Source organism: Pezoporus flaviventris, unplaced genomic scaffold (genome assembly GCF_033815535.1).
Source record: "Pezoporus flaviventris isolate CSIRO_AGI_PZ_B2104156 unplaced genomic scaffold, CSIRO_AGI_Pfla_v1 ptg000001l, whole genome shotgun sequence".
NCBI classification, from domain to species: Eukaryota; Metazoa; Chordata; class Aves; order Psittaciformes; family Psittacidae; genus Pezoporus; species Pezoporus flaviventris.
In genome coordinates, this window is record NW_026892549.1 from 48,709,023 (window position 1) to 48,736,237 (window position 27,215).

The 27,215-nt window shown below is 38.8% G+C and overlaps 1 protein-coding gene across 3 annotated transcripts in view; it reads left to right on the plus strand.

The window, feature by feature from the left end:
• Positions 1–27,215, plus strand: part of HECW2 (HECT, C2 and WW domain containing E3 ubiquitin protein ligase 2) — a 175,702-nt gene that overhangs the window by 116,762 nt on the left and 31,725 nt on the right. For all 3 annotated transcript variants that reach the window (XM_061457064.1, XM_061457059.1, XM_061457073.1), the window contains 12 exons: positions 1,680–1,755; positions 3,595–3,764; positions 6,228–6,370; positions 9,769–9,869; positions 11,402–12,742; positions 13,931–14,026; positions 15,664–15,814; positions 16,182–16,285; positions 16,901–17,025; positions 18,520–18,705; positions 24,227–24,361; positions 27,070–27,172. In XM_061457064.1, coding sequence (XP_061313048.1) covers positions 1,680–1,755; positions 3,595–3,764; positions 6,228–6,370; positions 9,769–9,869; positions 11,402–12,742; positions 13,931–14,026; positions 15,664–15,814; positions 16,182–16,285; positions 16,901–17,025; positions 18,520–18,705; positions 24,227–24,361; positions 27,070–27,172 — 2,731 coding nt within the window. The remainder of the gene's footprint in view (positions 1–1,679; positions 1,756–3,594; positions 3,765–6,227; positions 6,371–9,768; positions 9,870–11,401; positions 12,743–13,930; positions 14,027–15,663; positions 15,815–16,181; positions 16,286–16,900; positions 17,026–18,519; positions 18,706–24,226; positions 24,362–27,069; positions 27,173–27,215) is intronic.

Here is a 27,215-nt window from a genome sequence, read left to right on the forward strand (position 1 = left end):
GCAGAAAAATAGGTATAGAATGAGGAAGGCCTTTTTGTTGATGAAAAATGTTTTTAAGAAGAAAACAATGCATGTTAAAATGAACCCAACAGAGTAAACTGGGATACAGAGTGTTCCTCTGGCCTTGCCTGGGCAGTGTCACCATCCCAGGGTGATGTGCTCCTTGCTGCTTCCAGGGAATCTGTCTGTAGATGAGGGCACACTGATCCAGCTGCAATGAACCTGTTGCTTTTGATGCCCTCATGATTTTACTACCAGCTGTCACTGCTTATGCATTCATATAAAGTCATAATGTAATGGTATCATGCTGGATGGGAAAGGGATAGTTTTCAGCACTCTGGTGATAAATGTCCTGCCCTGAGAACAGGAATGCGTCATGAAGCCAGCAGTGAGGGAATTAAATGGGCTGGTTGAAGAGCAGTGGTGCTTGCTGGCATGGTATGTTCCCTCACAAGTCTGTTGAGGCCCATGGGGACATCAGACATCAATGCCGTTGGTGGTTCTTCATTGTTTTGTTTGACTGTTAACATATGAATTATTTGAGCTTTGCAATGGGAGAATTTCCATGTGTTTGCTAATTCTGATGAAATTCCAATGAGCTTGTGATCATCGTGGGCGGTATTTGAAAGCTAATAATATTTAATAGCTTAAAGCAATATAAATAGGAATGGGTACATTTTTGGTTAATGTAAAGTGGGTTCCTCACAGCTACCACAGCTCCAGAATCATTTGTCAATCTGGTAAGTTCAAACATCTCTTCAGCAGCTCAACACTGCTTTACATACTTCACCTACACATAGGTGTATGAGTTTTATTCATTTTTGTTTATGGATCAATGGATCAGACAACTTCCTGTTTTATCACTAACATTAATGTCCAGTCCTGTGTTTGAATGGAGCTTTTTCATCAGGCTGTATCAGCTCTTCTGCCTGGATGTGCAGTGCCTACCTGGAGAACAGTTTGACTTTCAGGGCAGCTCCATCGATGTGCATCCAGCTGAATAATATATCATGAGGACATCTCCGTCTTGAAAGATAAATTCTTCTGCTAGTTGGAAGAGATAGACATTCCTAAGACATTAGCACATGAGGAACTTTTCATTTTGAAGTAGTGCTTTACCTAACGAGATTTCGGCAGAAACAAAACCTAAAAATCTATGAAGCATTGTCTTTTAGACCACATTCACATTCAGATATCCAATGCACATTTCTGGGTTTTGTTAGTCTCTTTTTGATCTCTTTTTTTTCTGGTTTTTTTTTGTTGCCCAGTAAATTATCTATTTGTGGAAAGTGACAAAGGTTAACACATGTTGTCACTAGCCAGCTCAGTGCTTTGGTACATCTTACCCATCCCCAGTGTTGATCTTACTTTATGAAAGGGAAACCCGTGAGAAAATACAGTCTTCTTTTCTCCGATCAATAGAGAAACATGCACATGTACTAGCCTATACATGCTCAGTTTGGAATACTCCAAGTAGTGGTGTTTTAGCAATGTGTGGCATTAAATAGTAGGTATTTTCCTAGAAACAAATGCTTTAGCTCTGCCTGTCTGTGGTAATAGGCAATAGGTGGTCAGATTCTTCCCCTGCATTCTGCTTTACCATTGCATTATCATCCTCAAGCAAATACAAGTGGATGAAAACTTCTGTGGTACATTTAATTCTTTTTTCCCCTCTTTAGATGGGAGTAGAAGGCACGGATGAAGGTGCTTCTGGAGCCCAGCACTCTAGGAAGTTAGTCAGCTTTACCCTATCAGGTAAAAGCCAACACTACTCTGTGGTTTACAAATTATTGTTAGAAAAAAAAAAATAATAAAACTATTGCTGTTTTAAAAAACATCAAAGGTGGAACCCTTTCCTTCATTAGCCTCTGTAGGAGCACACTCTAGTGGCTTAAAATGTGTCATTTCCTTAGAACTTATGTTTGTTGGAAACAAGCCAGAATCGTGTATCTTCAAGAGTGAAAGAAATGGATTCGATGGATCCCAGCATAAAAAATTGGGAGAAATTTCCCGTTTGCACAAGGGACAGTTCTCTCAGATGGAAGAAGGGAAAACGTAGCTTCCAAATAAAGTGCAAGCTGGTTCCATCCTGTTGAAGGAGTAAAAAGAGCAATGGCTGCAAATGGTGGTTTAGAAAAGAAAAAGATCTTTACTTGTAACAGCTAAACTGTCACTACGGCAAAGTAGCTGTATGGGTACAGTCTACCAGCTTCACTTGTTTCAATTAGCACTTTATTCCACGGGAAGTCTTGTGTGAGACTAAGGCAGATTCAGCTTGAGCATAGTCACTAAAAGAAATTGCTTGTGAATCTTGAAAAGCTGACAGTGAAAACGTTTAGAGATTGTAGGGGTAGAGCAGAACAAAATCCTGCTTCTTGAAATGGTCTTCCAGCAATTAACTAGGATAAAGCTGATAGGTTGTATAGACTCATATAGAGTACCATAAAAATAATGAGTTTGTGCATTCTGAAACACCAGTTATGTTTGACAGAAAGGTTTGACTCATCCCCAGGAGTCCCCTAAGTTTGAAAGGTGTATTGAGTGGTAGGTCTGGAACTTATTTCTCAGGACATTTTTTGGTTTCTCATTTGCACGTGCAAAATTGTTGCCTTTAAAGGCAATTGTCCTTTTATTGTCTTGAACATATGGTAGGATTTGGGGATTTTTTTTTTTACTTACTGAAGCCACAGGCGTGGCATTTCATTTTAGAGCAGTGAATTTTGCCTGCATGTAGAAACTGCTCATCTAAGTATGTATGTTCCAGTTGCGTTAAAGTCATGAAGACTGCATGCAGCATATTGGAGTACCTAATGGAAAAAGACACAAACCCCTTGTACTTCAACACACCTAAACAGAGAAATATTTTACACTTGAGTTTAAAGTCTAACATTAAATAAAAATACCGCTTTGTTTTTGTTGAAACTTGCACTATCATTGAAGTCCATAGTCATGAGAATATGCACCTGAGGAAGTTCTTATTTATTGTTGTAAGTTTTAAGGGCTCCAGTACTAAGGTTTCCCTAGGAAGAAAGAAGCATTTTCGGAAACTTTGCCTCCTTTTATGTGATATAAATTATCTTCTTCTAAAGAACCAAAGCAACCTTCATAATAAGTATTTGAAGTTCTATTTATTGAAGTTTTGATTTTGGGGAGGTGTGACTTCACTACATTATTTCCATACAGTTTTTTTTCTTAGCCCCTTACCCTTAGCCAGAAAGAGATCAAGTAGTGTGTGATGGGTTTTTGTGTTGTTTGGGTTTGAAGAGTGGAAATACTTTAAATGCTAAGAAAAACATTTGTAGGTGAGCTACAAGTTCATGCTTTTTGTTTTACAAATTACTAACTGGAGGCTAAAATATAAATGAGGATGTTGATACCTTTCTTCCCTATACTCTCTTGGGAAAACATGTGACTTCCTGCTTTAATTGCCTTCTGTACAGTGGATCCAATTAACATATGGAGTAGAGTTTTACGTCTTTCTAGTAGTTTATGATGAGTTGATTTCCTGGGTAATATTTTTAGGACAGCACTACATTGTGAACTAGCTTTAATTTGCTCAGTTCCTTTTTCCTTCCTTCTTGTTTTGCTTTACAGATATTAGAGCAGCTGGACTTAAAAAAGGCATGTTCTTCAACCCTGATCCCTATCTTAAGATGTCCATTCAGCCAGGCAAGAAAAGTACATTTCCTACATTTGCTCATCATGGCCAGGAGCGAAGGTCGACTATCATCAGTAACACAACTAATCCTATTTGGCACAGAGAGGTAATATATCCCATTTGAGAGCTGTCTGCCTGCTGATGCAATGTACCAGGCTTGTATGGCTTGTATTTTCCTCTATGCATTAGTGGTTACTCTCTGAAGGCTGTGAGCTTATTTTGAAGCTAGTTATTTAAAATAACACAGAAATTGTAGTCATTTTAGGAACTCCGTTGTTGGATAGAAACAGCTATCATCTGCATATTTAAGCTGTGTATTGAAGCTGTACTGCTGTGAGGTTTTCATTCCCTTCTCTGCTAACACGAGTTGAACTCACTCAACAGCCCAGTACATTTCTTGCAACTGCAAAAATAAATTAATTAAAATGGATTATATGTTGCTAGAAGACTATTTCAGAAAAGGCACAATAAGTGAGCATTTATGCCCAGTGATTGCAACCAATTGTTCATTTGGAAATGATATTCTCATTGTGCATAGCAGGTGGCAAGCTTTCAGTTTTGTCAGGCAGAGGGGATGCTCTTTGTTGTCGTCTCTATTTCCAGTGCTGTAGGAAGGAAAGCCCAAGGAGGCGTTACAGCACCGCTCAAGGGAGAAAAAGGAGAGCAGGTTAGCAGAAGCCGTTTTTCCAGATGGGTACGAGTTGCAGGTCTCAGAGAAGAAATTCAGTCCCACAACTGTCTTTGAGCACAGAAGAACCAGGCTGTGCCTTTGAAGATAAATGTTTACGTGGCAAACAAGGTGCAAGAACTTGCACAAGTCCCTAACCCTTTCAGAACAGCCAAGCAGCGTTCTTGATCTGAGTCTGTTTTCCAATGAGCAGATGCCTGTAACCATGTTTGATGAATGTTAATGTGTTGTTTAGAAAGACTGGAAAACTGAGTGGGCTGGCATTAGCACTGCTCCGAGGTGTTGGGCTGTGCAAAAGACTGTAGATGTAGAGAATTCTTAAAATCTTTGGAAAAGCAGAGTTCTCATCTCTAAATTGATTCTTCATCTTTCTCTCTGTCCATCCATCTATTCAGTAGATGGGAAGAAAACCTACTCTTGTTCTTCCCCATTTTTCTCCTCCAGTTCTCCTTGGTTTCGGAGCTTGTAAGAAAAGTGATAATGCTCACTGGTGCAAGCATTGTATCAGTTTGCCTTAGCTGCTGTGTCTTCCCTGTAGACACAGGGAACATGCTCTGTCAACAGCAGCTTATGATCCCATTACGTACGCTGCCCTAGTGGTGCAGAATCGATCTTTTACATCTGTTCCTTTCTGCAAAATAATTTCCAGTTTTATAGCAAACTGAGAGTGACAAATTTTTGAGTTCTGTTTATCACAGAAACCCAGCTCCAACAGTAGCCCAGCATGAGGAAGTGTTTTTATTCCTGACCCAATTTAATTGCTGGTTTGAATATATTTAGCTGGTGGCGACAGCTGAACTGAAGAGTTAATCCTCCTTTTGTTCCCTGTTCAATCCATCTTCTGCTATCTAGCCATCTGTTTATTAGGCATTGTACTCAGGTTGGCATTTGCTCAGAAGTCTTATAGGTGGCAGATAGTAAAAGGATGACCAGATGACCTTGCCTTTTCTAAGTAGGTTATGTTATATTATATCTTAAAGTCTAGAGGAAAAATAAAGATCTTTTGTTTCTAAGCTCGCTTTCTTAAGGGAATTTGTTGCCACATTGTGTGTATTTGTGTGTGTCTGCCTGCTCAGATATTTGCCCTGTACCACTTTTGAATTTTTTGGCTGTCTTCAGGCAGCCTTGACAGAGCAGCAGAGATTTCAAAGGTGAAGTATTCATAAACTGCCCTGAAAAGTGATCTAGGCTGAAAAGTGATAGTGTTCCTTTGTAGGGAAAAGTAGAAGAGTTATCTTAACCAGATATCGGAAATCTTTTCTCAATCAGCATCATGTTGTTTAAAGGCCACAAGTGCAGAAAAAGTTTCTGTTGGAGTTCGCTGAGATGATGTGTGAACTTTGAGGCAAAAGTCTATAGAAAATTATCCTCCTTTAGTTACAGTGCTCCTGAAAATAATATATACACATTTTCCGTTTGACTTCCTATCATGCATACAAAAAACTTAATGTACTTAATGTAGAGTGTGGTGCTGGATGGGAAGTTCACTAAGCACAGCCTAGACTAAGATACTTTCTTCCAGCTTTGACCTGGCTACTCTCCTACACCTGAGAGAGTACAGCAAGGATTCCATCTGAAGCACTAGGGTGCATTGCTTTCTCCTTTCTTTTGTAGATGAGGAAAGCACTTTTATCCAGTGCAGTTTCTTACTGAGCGATTATTTTCAAGGAATGGTGAAAGGATCTGGGTTTCATGGGTGGCTGGTTGCATATGCAAAAAAAATCCAGTGCTTAGTAAATGATGCTGACATTTTTTTGGACTATGGAAACTGCTGTCATCAGTCATTGCTTTTGGAATTCACTGCACGCTAGTACTAATGATGTACATACTTTATGAATAGAGGTGTATTGATATGGTGTCAAATATGTTCTTTCCTTCCAGAAATATTCTTTTGTTGCACTTCTAACAGATGTCCTGGAAATTGAGGTTAAAGACAAATTTGCCAAGAGTCGTCCAATCATCAAGCGCTTTCTTGGGAAATTAACCATACCAGTTCAGAGACTATTGGAGAGGCATGCAATTGGGTAAATGAATACATTCTTAATGCTATCTGCCATTGATAAGGGAGACTCAGCATCCCTTTTGGCTTACTGGCACAGACCAGCAAATTTCTACCATGTCTGTCATATGAAATTTAGTAGGAATTTTAATAGCCTCATTGTCTGACTGGAGAATGTAGCTGTTTCTAACCCTGTTCTGAATGTATGTACCCATGTTTGTGTATATGCGTGTCTATAATTTCAGCTTAATTTCTTTGCACAAAAAATGTTAACCTCACAAAAAATATTACCTTCTGGCTAGCTAGCCAAGAAGCAAGGCATTATCACAATACTACATGATAGTGTGCAAATTTTTTAGAAGAAGCGGATTTCCTTGTCTCACTTCTTCTACAGTTCAGGTATTTTTAATTGTCAGTTTAATAATCAGAGATTTAATGTCTGTTCAGCTAATTGGCTAGAACTGTAAGGCTCTGACCCCTTATTTTTCATAATGTGGTCGAACTACGTGATTAAAATTGCCTTTTGCTATGAATAATGCACTGATGGGACTCAAAATTCACCTGTTGAGCTATTAAAGGAAAATCCATTCATTATTTGATAGCTGACTGTTCTGGTATAAAGATGCAGCTCAAAAACTTCTAAGATGTTTTATACTTTATGATAGTTACTGGAGGGGACATAGTGTAGTCAAGTGGATGATCCAGCAAAGCTTTCATGCAACCATATGTACTCAGAAGAGCCTAAGACTTGGCACTGTGGTACGTTGCAGGTGTGAAGCAAATGGCTGAAGGTCTGCAAGTGACACAGTGGTGTGTGCAGAAATGTAATTTTACATTTAAGATAGAGCAGTAATTGTAGAGTATATTATTTTGCTGTCATCTTTTTACGTTTATACGCCTTATTTGACAAATTAGGAAAAAAAATCATTCCTTGAAAGTCAGTGGGGGGAATTGAATTATTCGAGTGTGTTTTGTATAGGATCTAACTCAAAGACTGCTAAAGTTAACGTCTCCATTAACTTTAAAAAGGCCGCTGGATGAGGCCCATGAGGAATGATATTGAAATAAAATGCGTATATTCTTCCCTGAAAGTTTAAGGGCATCGCAGTATCATCAGGTTTTTGGACAAAACGCAGGATATAAATGACTGGCCTCCTTTTTCACAGATATTCCCATCAAAGTAACAAGTTGTGTAAATGGAGAAAATCAAATTCAATTTGAAAACATTTTTCAGCTTTAAGTTTCCAAAGTGGTGGTTACACTGGTAAGTAAAGTAAGAACAAAATTATGAGTAGCTTAAAATTTTGATGATGTCTCCTGATACAGAAATTATTAAACAAAAAAATAGCCTACCCATTTGATTTGTAGTGGTATCCAAGAGGAGTTCAGGTGTATGTACATTCCAGCCTTTCTAAGAAATGCTTCATCTTTGAGTTTCAACAAATTGTGATGAGCTGAGCAAGCAGCTTTTTTCTATTAAATTTGCACACTGCTATACACTCAATTACATGCACCATGATACAGACTGGTTTCAAACCTAGTTCAGGGTTTCTGTGCTAAACCCCCAAATGCTTTTTCTCTTCTGGGATTCCCAGTGCTGTGAGGTCTGGAAATTGCCCATTTGCTGTGTTCATCAGTTCTTATCTATATTTTTTTCTAACCAGTACTCTGTAAGACATTCCCTATTTTCTTCTCCATACTTCTGTATATTTGATATATCAAATATTATTAGGAAAGGAAGGGCTATGTAACAATTATGTAGTGAGAATATAAGTAAGTATTCAGTTTGGGTTTGCCATTCTGCTCTTAAAACTGCTATTAAATCAGTTTTGCCTGTTCATTTGTAATTTATTTGTCCATTTTCAGTTTTTGCATGCCAGTCATTTCTCAGGGCTCCTTTTCCTAGGCATTGTAGACAGACAACATTCCACCAGAAGTTTTGAAAAGTAAAGGAATGCTTTATATAGATGTGAAGTAAAAATGTATACCAAGTTTACAATCAACTGCTAATTGTCTCGTAGTCTGGTTTTGGTCAAGCGAGTAATCATCTTCAGTTTCTTCTTCATTTTGGTGATGTCAGGGACAAATGAAATCCTCAACTGGTTAACATGTGAACTTGAAATACTGCATGAACAAAGTCATGTACTCTGTATATGTAACTTGTCTCTCTCTCTATTAGTGATCAGTATTAATGAATGAAATGGGGAAGTCCAGAACCTGCCACTTTTAGACAGACTGAACTAAAATTCTGCCCCATTTTCAGCTGTTGTCATAGCTCACAAGTTTGTGTAACGAAATGGCAAGTGGCTTTAAATTTCATAGAAAATACAATAAATGAGCATGAGAATCATCTAGTACTGATTCAACTGAATACGGAGCAGACATTCATGTTGTGGCTTTCTCTAATCTTGAATGGCTTAGAGTAATATAAACCTTATGTAAAACTTAGAAACCTCAGATGGTAATCTTCTGAGGATACCTTTGAGTCTAGCTGAAGAATTGTATTTGGACTAAAGAGCAATGAAGCTGTGACAGATCCTGGAGACACTACTACAGTCATTTCACGTACTTCAGCCTTTAGAGCAATGTGGGGAGGCTACTTTGCCATACGTTGTCCACTCAGGACTCTTTTTGCTAAAGCTAATGCAAACTGCTGCAGCTCATTTCAGTAATGACCTTGCATTTGTTTGAGTCTGTCACTCATACTGCAGTAAGTGTGCTCCCAGTGAAGGAGAGGTGCTTATACCAGTATAGATTTATCTGCATAATAAACAGTAATTTCCTATGGGGGTCTTCAGGAACCTCCTCCTCTCCCTTCAGCTGTCCCAGCTGTGCTGAGGGGGACTGGGGCTGTGAATTCTGGCTATGCCTGACTGGGGCTGTGAATTCTGGCTATCCCTAATAGGAGTGTGTAGCCTAGGATCTAATCCTAAGTCTCAAGCTGATACAAGTGCTTAGTCAAGTCTGAATCCCACAGAATTGAGTAACTCTTAAGAACCTATTTGAAGTTAAATTCAAGCAGTAAAAGCATTTCTAAATAGGAATGCAGAAGTGCTTTATTGAATGAAAATTAAAATGTGAAAAAACTGTCTGGGAATTTTGTATACAGTAAAATACCACAAGGGGGCAGGAGGTTTTAATAAGTAAAGTTAGTTATAGAACATTTTGGGTTGGGGGAAAGAAGAGGTTAGGGGAAAGGGATCCTTTGCATTTTGATTTCTTTAGGGCTTTAGGAAGATATTTTCTTCTCTATACAAGTGCTTTTCCATACAAGCAAAAGTGTATGGCTGATTTTAACACTGTAATAGAAATTACCTGCTATCATGCCCACCCTTAGCTGATAAAAGCCTGTAACACAAAATACTGGAAAAAGACAACTAGTTTAAAAAAAAATCCAACAACCCAATATCTTTATTTTTGCAGAGACCAAGTTGTCAGCTATAACCTTGGCAGAAGGCTCCCAGCTGATCATGTAAGTGGGTATCTCCAATTCAAGGTGGAAATCACATCTTCTGTTCATGAAGGTGAGAATTTGTCAGTGCTCTGGATCTCCAGATGGAGACAATTTCTGTGTGTTTCTGTTTATAGGATTTTCCATGATAATATACTTTCTCATTTGTGTACAGTTCTCTATTATAGATTTTTCTATTGGGATTCAAAGTTTAGATATCACTAAGATGTGGAAATCACATCTTCTGTTTTGGAGATGGTAGTTCCATAGTTCCAAAAGTACACGTATCATACTGTTTTCCTATTTTTTTAGATAGATTTTAAATGAATCTGCTTATGATTCTCATTCATTTGGATAGATTGGGTAATCTAGTTCATTGCTTCTCTTCACTCTGCAACATCCTTGTTCTGTAACACCTTTGGATGAGATAAGCAGTTGCAAGTAAGATTCCACCTGAGCTCTCCTCCTCTGCTACTCTACATGCAGATCAGTATGTCCTGTCCCACTTTTACAGGACTCTGTCCTGCTTAGAACCAAGAATATCTGTTACAGTTCTAAAAATACATGTTTCAGTTAGGCAGTTCTTTTATTTCCCTTTTTTTCCTGTTCTGAAAGCAACTAGCAGAACACGGCTGGTACAGTTACATGTTTATAACATCGTATGTGTCTATTTACATGTTTGTGTTCTTAGATTCTCCTTCATTAGGCTTGGTATAATCTCTTTGGTAGCGAGATGCTGCTCTTTTAACTTGATAGAACCTTGTCTTTTTTGTAGCCATGTAGTCTTGTATCTCATGAATGTTTTTTGCTTTGTCACCATTAAAAAAATGCTTCTGTCTTCAGTCCTGTTTGTTGCCAGGCACTCCAGTTCACCAGCTTCATGTTAGGTTTCTTGCAGGTGTGTTCAGACATTTACAGCTTCATTTTTCAACTCTGTGCCTGTTTAATTTCCATGCTGGGAGATACCGTCTTGTCTCAAATGAGATGGCTTATTTTTGTTTCTCTTTTAGATATATTCCCATAGCATAGCTAATATCTCATGAACTTTACTTAAGTAGATTCCCATTCTTTGCTGTTCATATAGATTAACTCAAAATAAATGTTAAGAATCTGGTACTTGAATACAATTTGTGATTCCTCATGTGATCTCAGATGCTGTTTTGCATGCTGCTAAGGGTGTAATGACAGCTGATGTTAGTGACTGGCTTAGTGTAAATCCTACTTTTGGATATGAGAGGTATGCTGTAGAAAACTGGTTCCTTGGTGGTGAGGCTGGTTTTACTGATACTTTGGCAAGATGTTTGGTAGTGCTCTGTCTTTTGAAAGCAAAATGGGAGCAATTTAAATTCATGTTTCATATCCCTTAAAATTTCCATGTTCTACAAAATAATAAAGACTTACACAGTCAAAATTCTGTACCTGCTGTTATAATGCTGTAGATGCTTCTGTTGTTTTAATTGTATTTTCTTCCCTTAGTTTTCTGATTGAAATAAGCAAAGATCTGGAAAGATGTGTATCTTTATACCACTTCTGTGATACAGACAAAGTAGAATGAGCTGTCTGTTGCTGGATTGTGCTTCACATTTGGCCTTTGTGTCTCCGCAGATGCTTCACCAGAAACAGTTGGCACTTTGCTGGGAGTGAACTCTGTAAATGGAGACTTGGGGAGCCCCTCTGACGATGAGGACATGCCACCAGGACATCATGATACATCTACAGTGTGTTCCAACGGTCCAGTCCTTGAGGATTCTTCTGGAGAAGCAATCCTGAGACACCCTTTAAGGACTAGTAGAACTTTGGAAACAGACCAAGATGAGTTGACCTCCAGTGCTTCAAGATCGTCACCTACCAGAGGTCGCCAGGACTCACTAAATGATTATCTGGATGCAATAGAACACAATAATCATCCCAGACCTGGGACATCCGCCTGTGGCGAGCGTCCACGTGGAGCATCCCCAAAACTGAGGAGCAGCTTCCCTACTGACACAAGACTTAATGCTATGCTTCACATTGACTCAGATGAAGAGGAGCATGAGTTACATCAAGACCTGGGTTTCCCATCTTCCTTGGAAGATGATGGTGGTTTAGTAATGCTTAATGGTGCTACAAGAAATGTTGAAAGAAATGGTTTAAGTTACTCATCAGATCAGGTAATGCAAGGGTCTGCAGAGAATGAAAACGTTTCAACCTCTGAAGCTCCTTTGCCATCAACTGATGACCAATGTGAGGCTCTCCCAGAGTTTCCACTGTCGGAGTTAGCAGGAGGTGAAAGCCTGCAAGGTTCTCAAAGTGAAGCACCAGCAGACCAGGCTGGCAGCGAGTCGTGTACCACTCAGGAGGCAGAGCAGCCTCCTAGCAGTGTAGATGCAGGAGCTGCTGATGCCACTGCTGGGAGCAGAAGGGGCATTAGTGAAACAGAATCCACTGATCAAGGGTCTGAACCTTCACAGATATCATCAGAAACTGAGCAGAGTGACCCTGCTCGCACGGAAAGTGTCAGTGAGGCCAGCACCCGGCCAGAAGGGGAGAGTGACTTGGAAGGGGCAGACAGCTCTTGCAACGAAAGCGCGACTGTGCGACGTTCTTCAGTGGAAATGCGGTGTTCTTCATTTGAAAATGCCAGGTTTCCTGAGACTCCAGCCTTTTCTTCTCAGGAAGAGGAAGAGGGAGCTTGTGCCACCGATGCAGCTAGAACTGAGCCAGGTGCTGAAACACAGGACTCTGCAAGTACTTCTGGTTCTCTGACTGTAGTAGAGTTACCTCAGGAAGAAGGACAGGCAGCTGAGGCAGGTGAATTACAAGACCAAGAGGAAGCAGAAGAAATCTGGCAAAGAAGAAGAAGCCTGCAGGCAGCACCTGCCAACAGCCAGTCTCAGGATGAAGAAGTTGAAGGAGCACAAGCAGCTTGTGAGGGTGCCACAGCACAGGTTGAAGGAGCTACTGGAGGTAACTACTGCAGGAGGCACTTTCTGAAGTGGCCTTTCTGCAGCCAGTAAATATGATTAAGAAATTAACATCTGAAAAATAAACATCTTTATTTCTCTAATTATCTTTCAAGCTTTGGGGTTTTTTTGGTTTGATTTCGTTTGGTTTTTGTATTTTCCTTTGAGATTCATTCTTCTCTTCAAGAGACTCTTGGAGGTTTTGCTTTAACAAAAAATCAAACCTGAAATATCCAAGGAATGTTTATTTTGAAATTGGATATATTGTAATTCCTGAGAAAGTAGTGAGAAGGAGGATGAAGAGGAGGAAAGAACTCCACAGTATTACCCTGCTTGCAAATCAAAATGGTAATGAGAGGGGACAAAATCCCAGAAACTATGCAAACCAGGCCTTTTCTTTCACATGTTTATATATTAGCGTTAAAACATAAGGGTAATCAAAAGAAAGCTAGAGGGGTTTATGTCTCACTGAAAATCATTGAAAGTGGGTATATGACCCTAACAGATTTCTTTCAAGCACCTTTCACAATGGGTTATCTGTTAAATTTCTTCAGGGGTTATAATGGGTCAAATCAATTGTGTTTCTGAATGCATCTTTTCCATAATATTTTAAAAGCTTGGGGCTCTATTAATTTGTTCTCTTCATAAGCAGCTCTTTGATTTAGAAAGAATATTTTTGGTATTTATTTCAAATACTGTCAAAAATTCTTTTTTTTTTTACAGCATTTTCTAGACATTTGGGACTCAATTAGGGGTCAGGCTGCACCATGTTTTTGCAGATCAGTGTGGCTGCAGCAGGGAAGGTCAATGGACAATTTCACCTCCCACTGTTACAGCAAGGGCAAGGTCAGGCTTTGTCCTTGTACACTGCTGGAATATGGCTAGGGAACACACTGTTGCTTCAGTGCCCTGGCTTCTGCTGGTCACGGGTGGACGTGGCACATCACAAGAGGTGACATTTTCAGGGTCAGGACTGCGCTACATCCGAGAGAAATCACTTCCTAGAACTATAGACATAACTTACTTGCCTCCCAAAATATATGATTATATATATATAACATATATTATATGTTAGATATATCCTAAATACAATAGTCCTGAAAAAGCTTTAGCTTGCCTTGTTCACCTTAGAGGCAACTGTAGGGCTTCCCTACACTGACTGGGGAAATAATTGGGGGCATTTTGATTCCAGGTGCTCAAGCCAATGGCCATCAGCCCTTGAGGTCGCTGCCTTCAGTACGTCAGGATGTTAGCCGGTACCAGAGAGTGGATGAGGCTCTACCACCAAGTGAGGTTCTTCATAGTTTAATTGGGGGATAAGCTGCCTGAATCTCAATCCTGAGATCTAATTACCTTTCTTTTTTAAATGTGAGAACTGAGAATGATCAACTGAAAAGTCCTAGGTGATGATTAAGTCTGGTGTTGTTACTGTAAAAGGCATTGTGCTTAGTCTGCAAACTATCAGGATGTGTTTTCATAATTATATCTGGTGTACACAGACTTGCTAAGTGACATTTGTGGAGAAGAAGGAAGGCATGGTGCTGCCTTTTCAGTATGCAGTATACATAGGTAGGGAGGTGAGGTGATATGCTATGTGAGACACTTGAAAGATGTCAAGCACTCTGAGATCTCTGAATACTTTTTGTATGATGATTTACAGAGAAATATATAACGTCTTCAATCACTGCAGATTATGTGAAAGGTGCCTGTGGTTTTTGTTCATTTTTTTGAGGCAATGTAAAGACTTCTTGAATTAAAATAAATCTGGCTATTAAGCAACAGCTAGTTGAGTCTGAATTGGCAGATAAATTGTAATTTCTCTAATGCATATGAAAAATGCATTGCTGCCAGTTGCTGGACTGATGTATTTTCTTAAACTTGGGGCAGTGAAAATCTATTCAGTATTACATATTTAAAGAAAGAAGAAAGGACCAAAACAACAACAACAAAAAAAAGCTAAACAGCTAATAAGCAAGCATTACTTCAAAACAAAACAAAAGAAAAAGAAAAAATTATATTCAGACCCACTTAAATCTGTGGCAAAGTTCTATTACTTTAAAGGAGTCAGGAATTCATCTATTTAGTGTAAAATGAATAGATCCTTATGTCACAGCGTGGAATGGAACTGTTTGCTCTGTAATTGGAGAGTGTTAGATTACTGGAAAGAGCCTGATTGCAGAACCCAGATATAACTGTGTATTGGAAAGCCAGGATGATTTTTGAGAAGATTTTGCATGCTGCTGCTTCTGTTACAATCTGTGCCTATGACAAATGAGTCCCCCATGCAGATCCTAAAGTCAATTAACTGCCACCTCAATAAAACCCGGATTATTTTTTTACAAAATTGTGCCTGAGAGACCTGTATTTCATTTGCATTTTTACCTCTTTTCATACAGAAAAAGAGAATATTACAGGGAGTACTCAGAGATAGTGTAATAAATGAGAAATATGTAGAGATAGCTTTTATAGTACCATGGCTTATGCATGTGGGTTTCTTTGTGTTTCAGAAGCAAACTATACACTACAATAACTAGGAAAAACTATTGCAGTCTTAATGGAAAAGGTTTGGCTGTGTGGTATTCTAACAACATTTCTGACATTTACTGGGATTTTACACAGTCATGCATGGGCATGTGCATACACATCACCCTGTTACAATCAAAGCCCAATGCAATCTTCATGTAGATCATTCATTTGCTAATGTGAATAAAATATTAATTTCTAACTGTTGCCTAGGTTCAGTTTTAATAATAGGGAAAAGGCACATCTCTTAACCTGTTAGCAAGAAAGTTCTGTCCTAGAGTCATCATGTAAAAGAGAAATAGAAAATGGAAACAATAGATTCAGTTACAGAAGTGACAGAGCTAAAAATAAATAAATAAACCCCAAGCCCTCCATAGTTCACAGTCTTTTATTGCTACTTAGACTGGGAGGCTCGAATTGACAGCCATGGACGGATATTTTATGTGGACCATGTGAACAGGACAACAACATGGCAGCGACCTACAGCCCCCCCAGCCCCACAGATTCTCCAGAGGTCAAATTCCATACAGCAAATGGAACAGCTGAATCGCCGGTAAGAGCTACCCTTGTTGTTTGTGAACTTTTTGCTTGCAAAACTGCACTCACCACTGTAACGCTGAGTGTGAGGGCAGGGTCACAGTCACTACCATAGCTGCCTATAGATGTTTATTCTTAAGTTGCTGTCCCTTTTAATTTGAGTGTGGGCTTCTAGGGCTTTTCTGTTCCACCTGAGTTCATAAGCTTTGTGACTAAAAAACAGTCTGGTAATGGTGTCAGAAGTTCAAAAGGCTGTTAATGCACAAATTAGAGCTCACTGTATGTTAATCTACATGGCAGAAAAGATGGGCAACCTCCCTTGGAAGCAGAATTGGATCATAGGTACCATGTACTATATATAAAGTCCAGTTTTCTAACCCTAGGTACCAGAGCATCAGACGAACAATGACTAATGAGAGGCCTGAAGAGCATACAAATGCCGTGGATGGAGCTGGAGAGGAAACTGACTTTCACCATTCTAATGCAGGTTAAAATAAAACCAGATTTCTCCCTTCTTTCTCCCCCTAAAGGGAGCACTTATCTCATAGATGATTTAATGAGAGTGACATAGGGCAAAACCTGACTTCTTCCCCTGGGTCTGAGTGAAAAGGAAACCATTTGTTTTTGTTGCTGTTTAGTTTTTGAAGATTGTGGCTCATCCTGTTGAAAAAGAATGTGATATTCACAACATTTTTCTGTTGGTACCTGACTGGGTAAAATATAGGCAGGACATTTGAAGTGAAAAAATCAAAAATTGTGTGGTCTAGGTTACAAATAATTTTGAATCTGCAACTGTATTTTGAAATGGTAAAATACAGACTAGAAGAGACTTTGGGCAGTCATTGGCTTCATCCCCATACTGAAGATACATAGGATGAGCTATACTTAAACCATTCTTGGCAAATGCCATCTCATATATTCTTATAACATGTTCTTCAGTTGATGGACATTCTGTAACTTCTTTAGACAGTCTACTCATGTTGTTTCTCTTACAACATATTCTTAATTTTTTTCCTTTGTGATTCAAATTGATAAAGCTGTTTGCAGTGATGCTTTGGTAATGATTGTTATTGGAAGTCTTTGTCATTCCCTTTGCTGTTAGATTTTCGAAGAGAGAATGTGCTGCCTCACTCTACCTCCAGATCCAGACTTACTTTATTGCTCCAATCTCCCCCTGTGAAATTCCTTATCAGCCCAGAATTCTTTACAGTGCTGCATTCTAACCCTGTGAGTACAGCATCTACAGCTGAAATACTTGCATAAATGTGTGCTGATAAATATAGTTGTCTGTCTTGTGTTTGATGCCAAGATAATGGTAGTAAATAAGAAGGCTGGATAAACGCAAACACTCATCATCACTCCTTACAACTGGTGGGCTATAAGAGTCATACTAGTTGACAATATAGCTTTTACAATTTTTATTTTTCCCGTAGTTCTTCATCTTTATTATGATACAAAACTCATTTGTTTATCAAAGCAACAGCTTTCTTACTGTGCTTAGCAGAGGGTGAGAGACAATTCTGAGAATGAAAATGCTGCTTATTTTTTACGATCACAGTGGTGTTTATGGAATGATTCCCCCCCCCCCCCCCCCGATTGCCTGGTTTATATAAAAATATCCTAGAGGTCACACTGAAAAAAAAATGCATCTTACTATGCATTTTCCTTCATCTTTTGTCTGTTCTTCAGTGCTTCTTTTTACATAGCTGTATTTGGGGTTTTGCTTCCAATGTGTCTTTTCCTTTGTGTAACAGGATGTATAGTGTGAAGAGAAGTAATGGAATGAAAAATTTATTGCCTGCACTTGTTAACAATTGACTGTTTTTTAAATTAGTGATCAGTGTTAATTTGGTTTTGATATATGTGTATGCTTCTCTGTATCTGAATAATTCTGCTTAGTTTACATAGCTTTTTCTTGAATTAGGATTATCTACCTCTGTCTTTGAAATAGGACATGGGTAGATAAGACCTCTGGCCAGGGAGTAGGGGTGTAGAGGTACAGAATTATTTAGGTAGTAGCACAGTGCGGTAGGAGGGCCTATGTTTTGGCTTCTATCTATTGCTAATCCTGGAGAAAGACCTAGTTTCTGGTTGGCTGGGGTTTATTTTTTGAGGGAAGTTTGTTAACTGTTTATTTTACCCCTTTTATTTCAACTTTTCCCTATTCCTCAGTGCTCTGAGGAACTGTACATGGATATGCAATGATTGATAGGTTATTTTTGAAAAATCAAAATGTGGAAACAATACTTATATAGAATCATAGAATAGTTAGGTTTGGAAAGGACCTTAGATGTGTGGTAAGTTCCTCAGGCTTCTGTATCTCTGTCCTGCATAAAATCTTACCAGCTTTATTGCTGTAGTCTATGGCTGCATTTCACTCATTATTCCAGACATTAGAATAGACCTATGAAATCTCTACTTTTAAAGCCATTTTAATGTTATAGAATTTTTCACAGTGCCACGGACAAGTGTAGTGAATGGAATCTGTAACGTTTTACGCTTTGTTGAAGTGAGTCAAGTATGAAACTTGTATATCTCAAGCAAAATAAGAAACATCAAAACACTTATCCCAAAACCTCAGAAAAAGGACCATTTTTTTCATACCCTTGTGGCTTAGTTGGAGATAATTTTTAAGGTTTAATGGATGATTTATTTATGTATTTTGTAGTAAGAAGAAATTGTATCTTTTAAAAGAATTTCCTTTTGTTACTTACATTTCAGAGTGCCTACCGCATGTTTACAAATAACACGTGTTTGAAGCACATGATCACCAAAGTCCGGCGGGACACCCACCACTTTGAGCGCTACCAGCATAACCGTGACTTGGTGGGCTTCCTCAACATGTTTGCCAACAAACAGCTGGAGCTGCCGAGAGGTTGGGAAATGAAACATGACCATCAGGGCAAGGTAACTGTAGTGTTTGTGCAGCTCTGAGTTCTTTATCTTAGATGTTGTGATCTCAGGACTCAGGTTCTCGAGAGGAGCATAAGTGCACGTAGTTTTCCAGATGTAAAACGTGTGCATCCTTTACTCCTGCTTTTGCCAAAAGAAGATTGGAATTTCTTGTCTGTGTTGACAAAGCATTATATGAAAAGAGAGGGAGACTGAGAAGTGGGTATTAATCATTATAAGGAAAATTGCTAGAAAATCTGTAGCCTTTTTACAATTAAATAAGTTTCTTAGATTCCCTTGGATGTTTAAAGCTTCTTTTGAAAAGAATTATCTACTCTGTAAGTGCAGGTGGTTCAGTAAAGTTCTTTGGAGTTTTCCTTGTGTACTCATAAAATAGATAGCTTAGATGTAAAGTTACTTTATTATTATCTACTAAATTTTATTTACCTATTGTTGAACCATTTTTAGTATGTTTTTTCTTGTGTAACTGTCAAGCTTTTCCTTAGGACTTTTTTTTTTCTTCAACCTCAAAGTCTTGAGTGGGATTCATTAGCGTACATTATTTGCACTTTTCTTCTTTAAAAGTTAACCTTTTTCCTAGATGAGTCTCTGTTGTGGTTTAAGCCCAGCCAGTAACTCAGAACCACGTAACCACTTGCTCACTCCCCCCCCTCTTCCTCCTCTCCACCCCCCGGAGTGATAGGGAGGAGAATCAAAAGCACGTCACTCCCACGGGTTCAGATAAGAGCAGTCCGGTAACTAAGGTATAACACAAACCACTGCTGCTGCCACCAATAATAATAATGATAAGGGGAGAGTATACAGCCACTCACCACCCGCTGACTGATACCCACCCCGCCCCGAGCAGTGATCTCACCCTTCTGTGTAACTGCCCCCAGTTTATATACTGCGCATGACGTGCTGTGGTATGGAATACCTCTTTGGCTAGTTTGGGTCAGGTGTCCTGTCTCTGCTTCCTCCTGGCTTCCCCTCCTCCCTGGCAGAGCATGAGGCTCAGAAAGTCCTTGGTCAGCATAAACATCACTGAGCAACAACTGAAAGCATTGGTGTTATCAGCGTTGTTCCCAGGCTGAAAGTCAAAACCACAGCACTGCACCAGCTACTAAGGAGAAAAATGACTGCTACTGCTGAACCCAGGACAGCCCTCTACCCAAATTCTAAGTTAGTCCAGCCTTCATCAGTTTCTGAGATAAAATGGCTGCACTTAAGACTGGGATAGCTCTGGGCATGATCTTTCTATTGGTTATTTATTGGTTAACGGGAAAGAAATTGTATATAGTAAGTTTCAACAGGGACCTTGAATAGTCGCAGCTTTAAAAGCAAAGAACAGACATTTTTACAGTAGTAATGTATCTTTAAACTAGTGTATCCTCACTATCTAAAATTTGATTTTCTTTGTGGAAGATAGGGTTAAAAATAGACTGTAATTAGCATGTGAGGAAGTGATAAGGCTATCAGTTCATATGAGTAGTCCTTACTATCACTATAAGCATATCAAGCTTCTCAGTTCTCACATTTATCAGTCTTGGTATTGTTAGCTGTGAGTGTCCATATAAATAATGATCTTGATGCCTGCAAAGACTGCAGGCAGATTCTAAACTGAAGGGTAGAAAAAGTGTTTGAGAGTTGTTTTCTTCTTAGGATTAAAAACTCTGGAAAGGACGGTGTTTTTTCATTAGAAACATAATTAGGAATGCACAGTTATGCTGTTCCTTGTCTCCCTTCCTCTTTTCTGTTTTAAGTCATTCTTTTTCCTATTCCACTCTTCAGAGGCCAGTTTTCTCCTGAAGAATACAGCAATTTTCAATTGACTTTAATAGGCACTCCACAGAGACAATCAGACCTCTGGATTTTGGTGTGGTATTTGGTAACAGTGATGCTACCACAACATTAATCAACAAGAGGAAGCACTGACTAAATCTCCACTGGGATTTCTTCACTTTGATTTAGGCCCAGTATTGTTGATTTTCATTATGTTGACTTGCCTTTGTTACAAGTAGCACTTGTGGCATGTAGAAAAGCCTATTCAGCACTTGAGAGAGATGATGGCCAGTACGTGGTCAGACCAGTGCTTAATGAGACCAAACTGAAACTGGACCTGCCTTTATTAAAGCATAAAGCTAAAGGGAAAGACATAGAAATTAGCCATGCCACAATATATAATTGTATTTTCTTTCCCTGGCTGCTCTTCCTGCTGAGATGAGGTTTTCCTTTATTTTTCAAGTATATCATAGTAAGAGGCTTGGTGCTCTGGCCCATGAGGCACATTGATCTTTCTGACCCTTATTCACTGCTGAGTAGTAGAGTTTTTAGTTCCCAGTGTCAATAGGGTCGTGTTTGCTTGTCCTCTTTACAGGCTGTCTGCCAAGGTCAGTTAGGGACTACCTACTTCTCAACTCCCTGCAAAGCTGCACAGCAAAACCCAGTTGCCCAGTCATCTTTGACTCCTCCATGCATCCACTACAGACGATAAAATCCATTTGGCATGCAGTTCTCCCTTAAAGGTCTGGTGTAACTAGGATGTAACTTCAGGTTGGCATTATAGCTGAACCATCATCAGTCACTGGCCACAGGAAGGCAGAAGACAGCTGGAAAAAGTGGTATCAGGAAGCATCACATAGGCTGGATAGGTCCCTGAGCTAAACTCAGTCCCATAAATTTGAAATTCTGCACTGCTGCATACATATGCATACACACATATATTATACAGTTGTGCATCCTAGTGCAATTGTGTAATATGTGTAAACACATTCATATTTTAAAGCCAGATACAAACATACATACTTTTTAATTAGATCTCTGCAGGATGTGCAAATTCATAGTAAGTTATTGTAGGATTTTTTTGTTTTTTTCTTTCTACAATGAAAGAATCCATTGTAATTGATTACAAATATTTTCAATAGGAAGAAAAAGTACTTTAGCAAGCTTCATAGACTTAAATTGGAAAGATAACTTGGGCAACAATCCATGTTTAATGGACTACTGTAGTTTTGGCACTACCCATCTTATGTCAGGCTCTTCAAGCATCGTAGATTTATGGATTATAGCTAAACAGCAGTTACGAGAGGAATTTTTTTGAAAGGAGTCTGTGAGCCACACTGTGTTTTGAGCTGTGTGCCAATGTCCAGCCTAAAGCCTTGAAGGTCCGATGATTATCTTCACTGAAGCTTCAGAGTAGTAACTTATGCTCTATTTTAAAGTAGTTATTATTAACTGGCCTGTAAGCATTCGTATTTAGTAAGACATGATTGTCTTTAACTTTGTGTTTAAGCCAAGCTGTTTACTTAAATGTAATGCTAAAGAACACTGCGTGCATTAACTCAAAATTGCTGCATTAACTCAAAGAACTGCGTAGCACAACTGTAGGTACTACTTTCTCCTATATTGAATTAGAATCTTTTTTTTTTTCCTAAGTGATTTTACAGTATAATGTTGACTTAATGAAATAAACCTTTGTTTTCATAAAAGTGCTTCATGTCTTATAAATACACATAGACCAGACTGTTAGAATGCTAGGTACAGGGACATGGAAAAAAAAAAAGACTATACCAACCACTTGCTAGTAAGTGAAAGAAACATATCCATCGGGAGCAAAATCTTCAGAAAGCCTAGGTAAGTTCCAGCAGCCTCTTACAGTCATTTTCCAGGTCCCAAACTGAATTTCAGAATGGTTTTCATTCTACTTTCCCACTGGTTTTTCATGCCCTCTAATCTGTATATTTGCGCTGCGGGCAACATCCTTATTTGTCAAGGTCAACAAGTCCTGGATCAGGCTCAAACATTGCAATTAAAATTGCATTTATTGAATACAGTTTATAGTTTTTGAACTGTGAAACAGTCAGTTTCACTTGCGTGTTCATAACTATGTCAGGTGAGCCAAACCAAGTTCTTCCTTACTGTTCAGGTAATGTGGTTCCTTGCTTATAGGCACAGGTTACAGGTACAGGCAGTCACTGTTTAGGGCTGTAGGAGGCTTGCTGCCCTCTTTAGGAGCATTTCTAAGGTTTTGCAACTTTGGTGTCTCTCCATATGCTTCTCCTTCCTTGGGAAATGGAAGTACAAACATTTTCTCCCACCACAATCCACAATGGCATTTAGTTGCTGAATAGCGTAACACACTGGTTTGTCTACCTACCTTCATGGCAGTCAGAAGAGTTGCATTTTCTCTGGTCTGCCTGTACCAAGTAGTCTGAAACAGTGATTGCATGAATACTATAACCTGATGTCGCTGCCAAAAGAACCAGTTCTGCTTTCCTCTCATCCCTGGAGGGCTCTCTGAGGTTAGAGAAACCGTCAGAGAGAGGGACAAGAAGAGAGTAATTTTAGCCAGGGCCAGCTCACCAGCTGGGTTCAGTATGTGGCTACACAAACACTTGTGCCCGCACAAGGCAGGAAGGGCATGCTAGGGATGAAACAAGTGGTCGGGTTGGGGGAAGATGAGAATGTTTCACATGCTGACACCACAGGACTGAATTGCTTATGAACCTGTGGTCAAAGTACCTTACCGGTAACAAAGCACAGAAGTGGCCTCTGCAGTCCCCGAGCACCTCTCTGCTGGTCGAGATTCTTTGATTCTTCAAACCAGATGTCACTTTCCTGTAACTCTGCTGCTCACATCTAGGGTCTTTTTTTAGCTACTTCCACACATTTCCAGCATTGTGGCTGACAAAAGTGTGTTGAAATAGAACAGTGCTGCTTTCCAGCTGCAGCACTTACACTGGGGAAAAGTTAAATTTCAGGGCTTGGAAAAAGCTTAAATTTCAGGGCTTAGAAGCATTTTTGGTTCAGATTGGATAGAATTATGTTCATTTTCCAGGATACATGCTCCTTGTAACCTTGCTTTCAGCAAATGTCTGACCAGCCAGTAAGTGGTAGTTCTCACTGGTTGCCTGATTTAAATGGCTTTGTTGCCATCATCTTTGTGTCCCAGACTGACCTTTTTTGTTTCCTTCTTTTTCTTTTAAAGGTTATTGAAGCTAGAATAGTTGTATCAGGAGCATGGCAGGAATGCCTCTTGGCCTTTAATCATAGTTCACTACAGGATGCAATCATACAGTTGACATGTATACACCCAATTGTGTTCATAATTATATGGTAAATAGTTCACAAAAGGGAATGGTTTTGCCACTTAATGACATCTTTTTAGATGCTTATAAGGAAATGAAAGAGAGAATACACTGGGATTACTTTTATTAAACATTTAAGTTGTCTTTTCTTGACAATCATAATAGTTTCCTACTTCTGATGCTTGTCAGATGAGAATTTCAAAGGGCTTTAGAGGCATGAATTAAGTAAGACATTAAAGAATTCATCCCTTCAGTGAGGTGGAAAACTGTTATCCCTCTTCTTCTGAAAGGAAATGCAAGCCTAAGTAATGTGAGGAAGATTCTTCCAAAGCCTCACGTCAGCAAATGAAACCTTGATCCTGAAGAGACATTAATCTTGGACATACTAAAAAAAAACAAAGTATTTGCTATAATTTGCTATAAATTCTCTCTTCTTTCTTCTTCTCTAGGCTTTCTTTGTTGACCACAATTCCCGTACTACCACGTTCATCGACCCCCGGCTTCCCTTACAGAGCAGCAGGCCCACTAGTGCATTAGTCCATCGGCAGCACTTAACGAGGCAACGCAGCCACAGTGCTGGTGAGGTAAGTTGGATCTGCCCCTTCTCTTTGGGAACCACTGGGTTCTTAGGATCATCCTCTTTCATATCATTCTCCTCACAATTCTGTGTTTGAGGAACATGATTCTTCTGTAAGCATATGGTACTCATCTGCAAAGATTTATTATTTTATTTGCTAGCCGTTGTTGCTTTGAAATGTATGATTTCAGAGGAAAAAAATCAGACATGAGCGTTTCTCTTACTTTTAATTTGCAGTAACCTCATTTAACCACAGGAGAGCATCTGGTTGCAGATTACCAGATGCTGTCTTTCACTGTCAAAATATGTATTGTTGTCTAGCATGATGTCTGCTAACTATGTTGATATAACTTTGCAAATAAGGGGGGGCATAAAAAGGGAATGTGTGTATTTACAGACGTAACTCTATATGCAGCTTTCCAAATAAGTATAAATATATCTTAACACATATAGACTTATCCGACTATTAAATGCATTTTGCATATGTATTTAATCTCTGCTTTGGAAATAGAAATACCTGGAAAAAACGGTTTTGTTGATTTTTCACAGTGAACCACTTCCACTGGGAGTTTCTGTATGTTGTCGTAACTTCTTTTTACTTCTGAGCAAGTTTATGTACAATGGCTTAGACTTTAGTTGTACTTTATTTAACTCCTGTACAGTTGTCTGTAAGTTATCTTTTCAGGGGAGGGATATTGCATGCCAGGAATTAAAGATAATGCAATTTAGAGTGGTGAGAGAAATGCTCTGTTTTATGCTACTTGTAGCTCATTGTGGCAGGTGAAGTTCTGCCAGAGGACTGTTTCAGAGCAGGCATGAATCTTCTCTGCAACTTCTCTAACAGGGCTTCTGCTGAGCTGCAGCAAGTGCTATACCACTGGCTGCTTATCTTGTTACATCCTGTGTGAACATGGTTTAGTCACCCACAATACTTCAGACACACGCCAGTGTATGGTGTATTTTACAAATGGTTTTGATAGCCTTTTCCATCAATTTGGCAATGTGATGTAGTCAGTGATGTCTTGCAGCAGGCAAAGAAGCTAGAAGTGTCTTCATATAGCTAAATAGACCTTCAGTAAGGTAAAGCAAGTATTTTGGTTGTGACTGATTTATATATGTTAATATTTGTTTTCTTAACTTTAGTAAATGCACACTGAAATTACATTTCTTTAAGCAGCATTCAGAAGTCCTGCACTTAAAATAGGGAGATTTAGGTCTGCTGAAGTGTCAATGCTGCAAAACAAGTGTAATTATCCTATATCATATACCATATCCTATATCATCATATATAATTGTAACTTGAATTAAATGGAAATATAATTCCAGGTAGGAATCTCAAACATAACAATTCAATAAAGTTTTCCCATTCTAGGATTAATGATGTAATGTTTATTTATGTGCATATGTATGAGTCTGAACACCACTTTTTCTTATGTGCTTATGACTTAAGTATTACATAGTTGCAGCTGCTCTTCCTATTTTTAAACCATTGCTACAGGAAACTATATGTTATTGCAGAAGATGAATACTTAATGGAAAAAATAACACTCTCAAAATACTTTATTTGGATTGGCCTTGCCACAAAATTTGATGTTTTGAAGCTACTGACCCATTTTTTTACAGGGAGATGCTCTAAAGCAAATGTTAACCAGTGTAAGGAATGTCTTTTTAGCTAAAGCTGAACTGCAGCATGAAGCTGGAGCTAATAATAATGGCATTCCTTTTCAAGCACAATGCCTACAGGAAATAATTCTTCATTTTTCTGAGAGGGCATTATCAGAGAGCACAAAAGCCTTGGGCGATATCTCAGGACTTTTGCTTCTTCATGATTTCAGAGACTAGATTTAAAAACAACATTTATAATTATTGGATATCTTGCAGTTAGATGTTTTAGAGATCTCTGAAACTTGGAAGTGTAGTTCAAATGCTAACCATTACATGTAGGCCAAGGAACTGAGAAATAAACAAAGGTCCAGCAGGATGAAAAAGAGGTTGAACAAAATGTTTTATATAACCTAAACATAAAATACTGACACTGTAGAAGTGACTGAAGCTTCAAAAACCAGAAGAATGCAGAAGTTGCCCAGACATCACGAATGCAACCAGGAACAATTTTACATTGTGGTTTTACCATAAAAAATGTTCATGTACAACATTTGTAATCCCAGAAGGTGAACACAAAAAAATCAGAACAGTTTTACAAAATGATTGTAGGAAACATATTTTTACCAGTTTTGGACCTGTTTGCCTTGCCTGAATGTGAACTCACTTGCTTATCTTCCTGCTTCAGCCACAAGCTTGTTTCCAGTTCAGATTTAGGGAAACTCCATTAATGTACAGAGGTAATAGAAGTGATAATGAAGGGGCAGAATTTGATTTTCAGAACCTTTGATAAAGATGTCTTTGAAGTACAGAAGTCCCTCTGAAGGAATCCTTTTAGTTGCTTTTCAGAATGTGACTATTATTTAAAAATAGCAATAAACTTTCAATTAGTTTTGATTCTTGATATTAATAGGCACGATATACTAAATAATGTTTTACTAATGAGTATCATACAACATAGCTGATTACTGCCACAGTGGTTACTGAGAATAGTGATCCAGCAAAACATTTACATACATGCTTAGTTTTAAGCCATGTGATTTCTCACTTTTATGTATCTGAGTATGTACACTGGCATAGAGACAGTCATTGTGGTTACTTGTGCATTTTCAGGTCGGAGAGGACTCCCGTCATTCAGGACCACCAGTTTTGCCAAGACCATCTAGCACATTTAATACAGTCAGCAGAGCTCAGTACCAGGACATGGTTCCAGTGGGTATGTCAGCATCCGACCTCTTTTCAGAGTTCTCCATGACTGA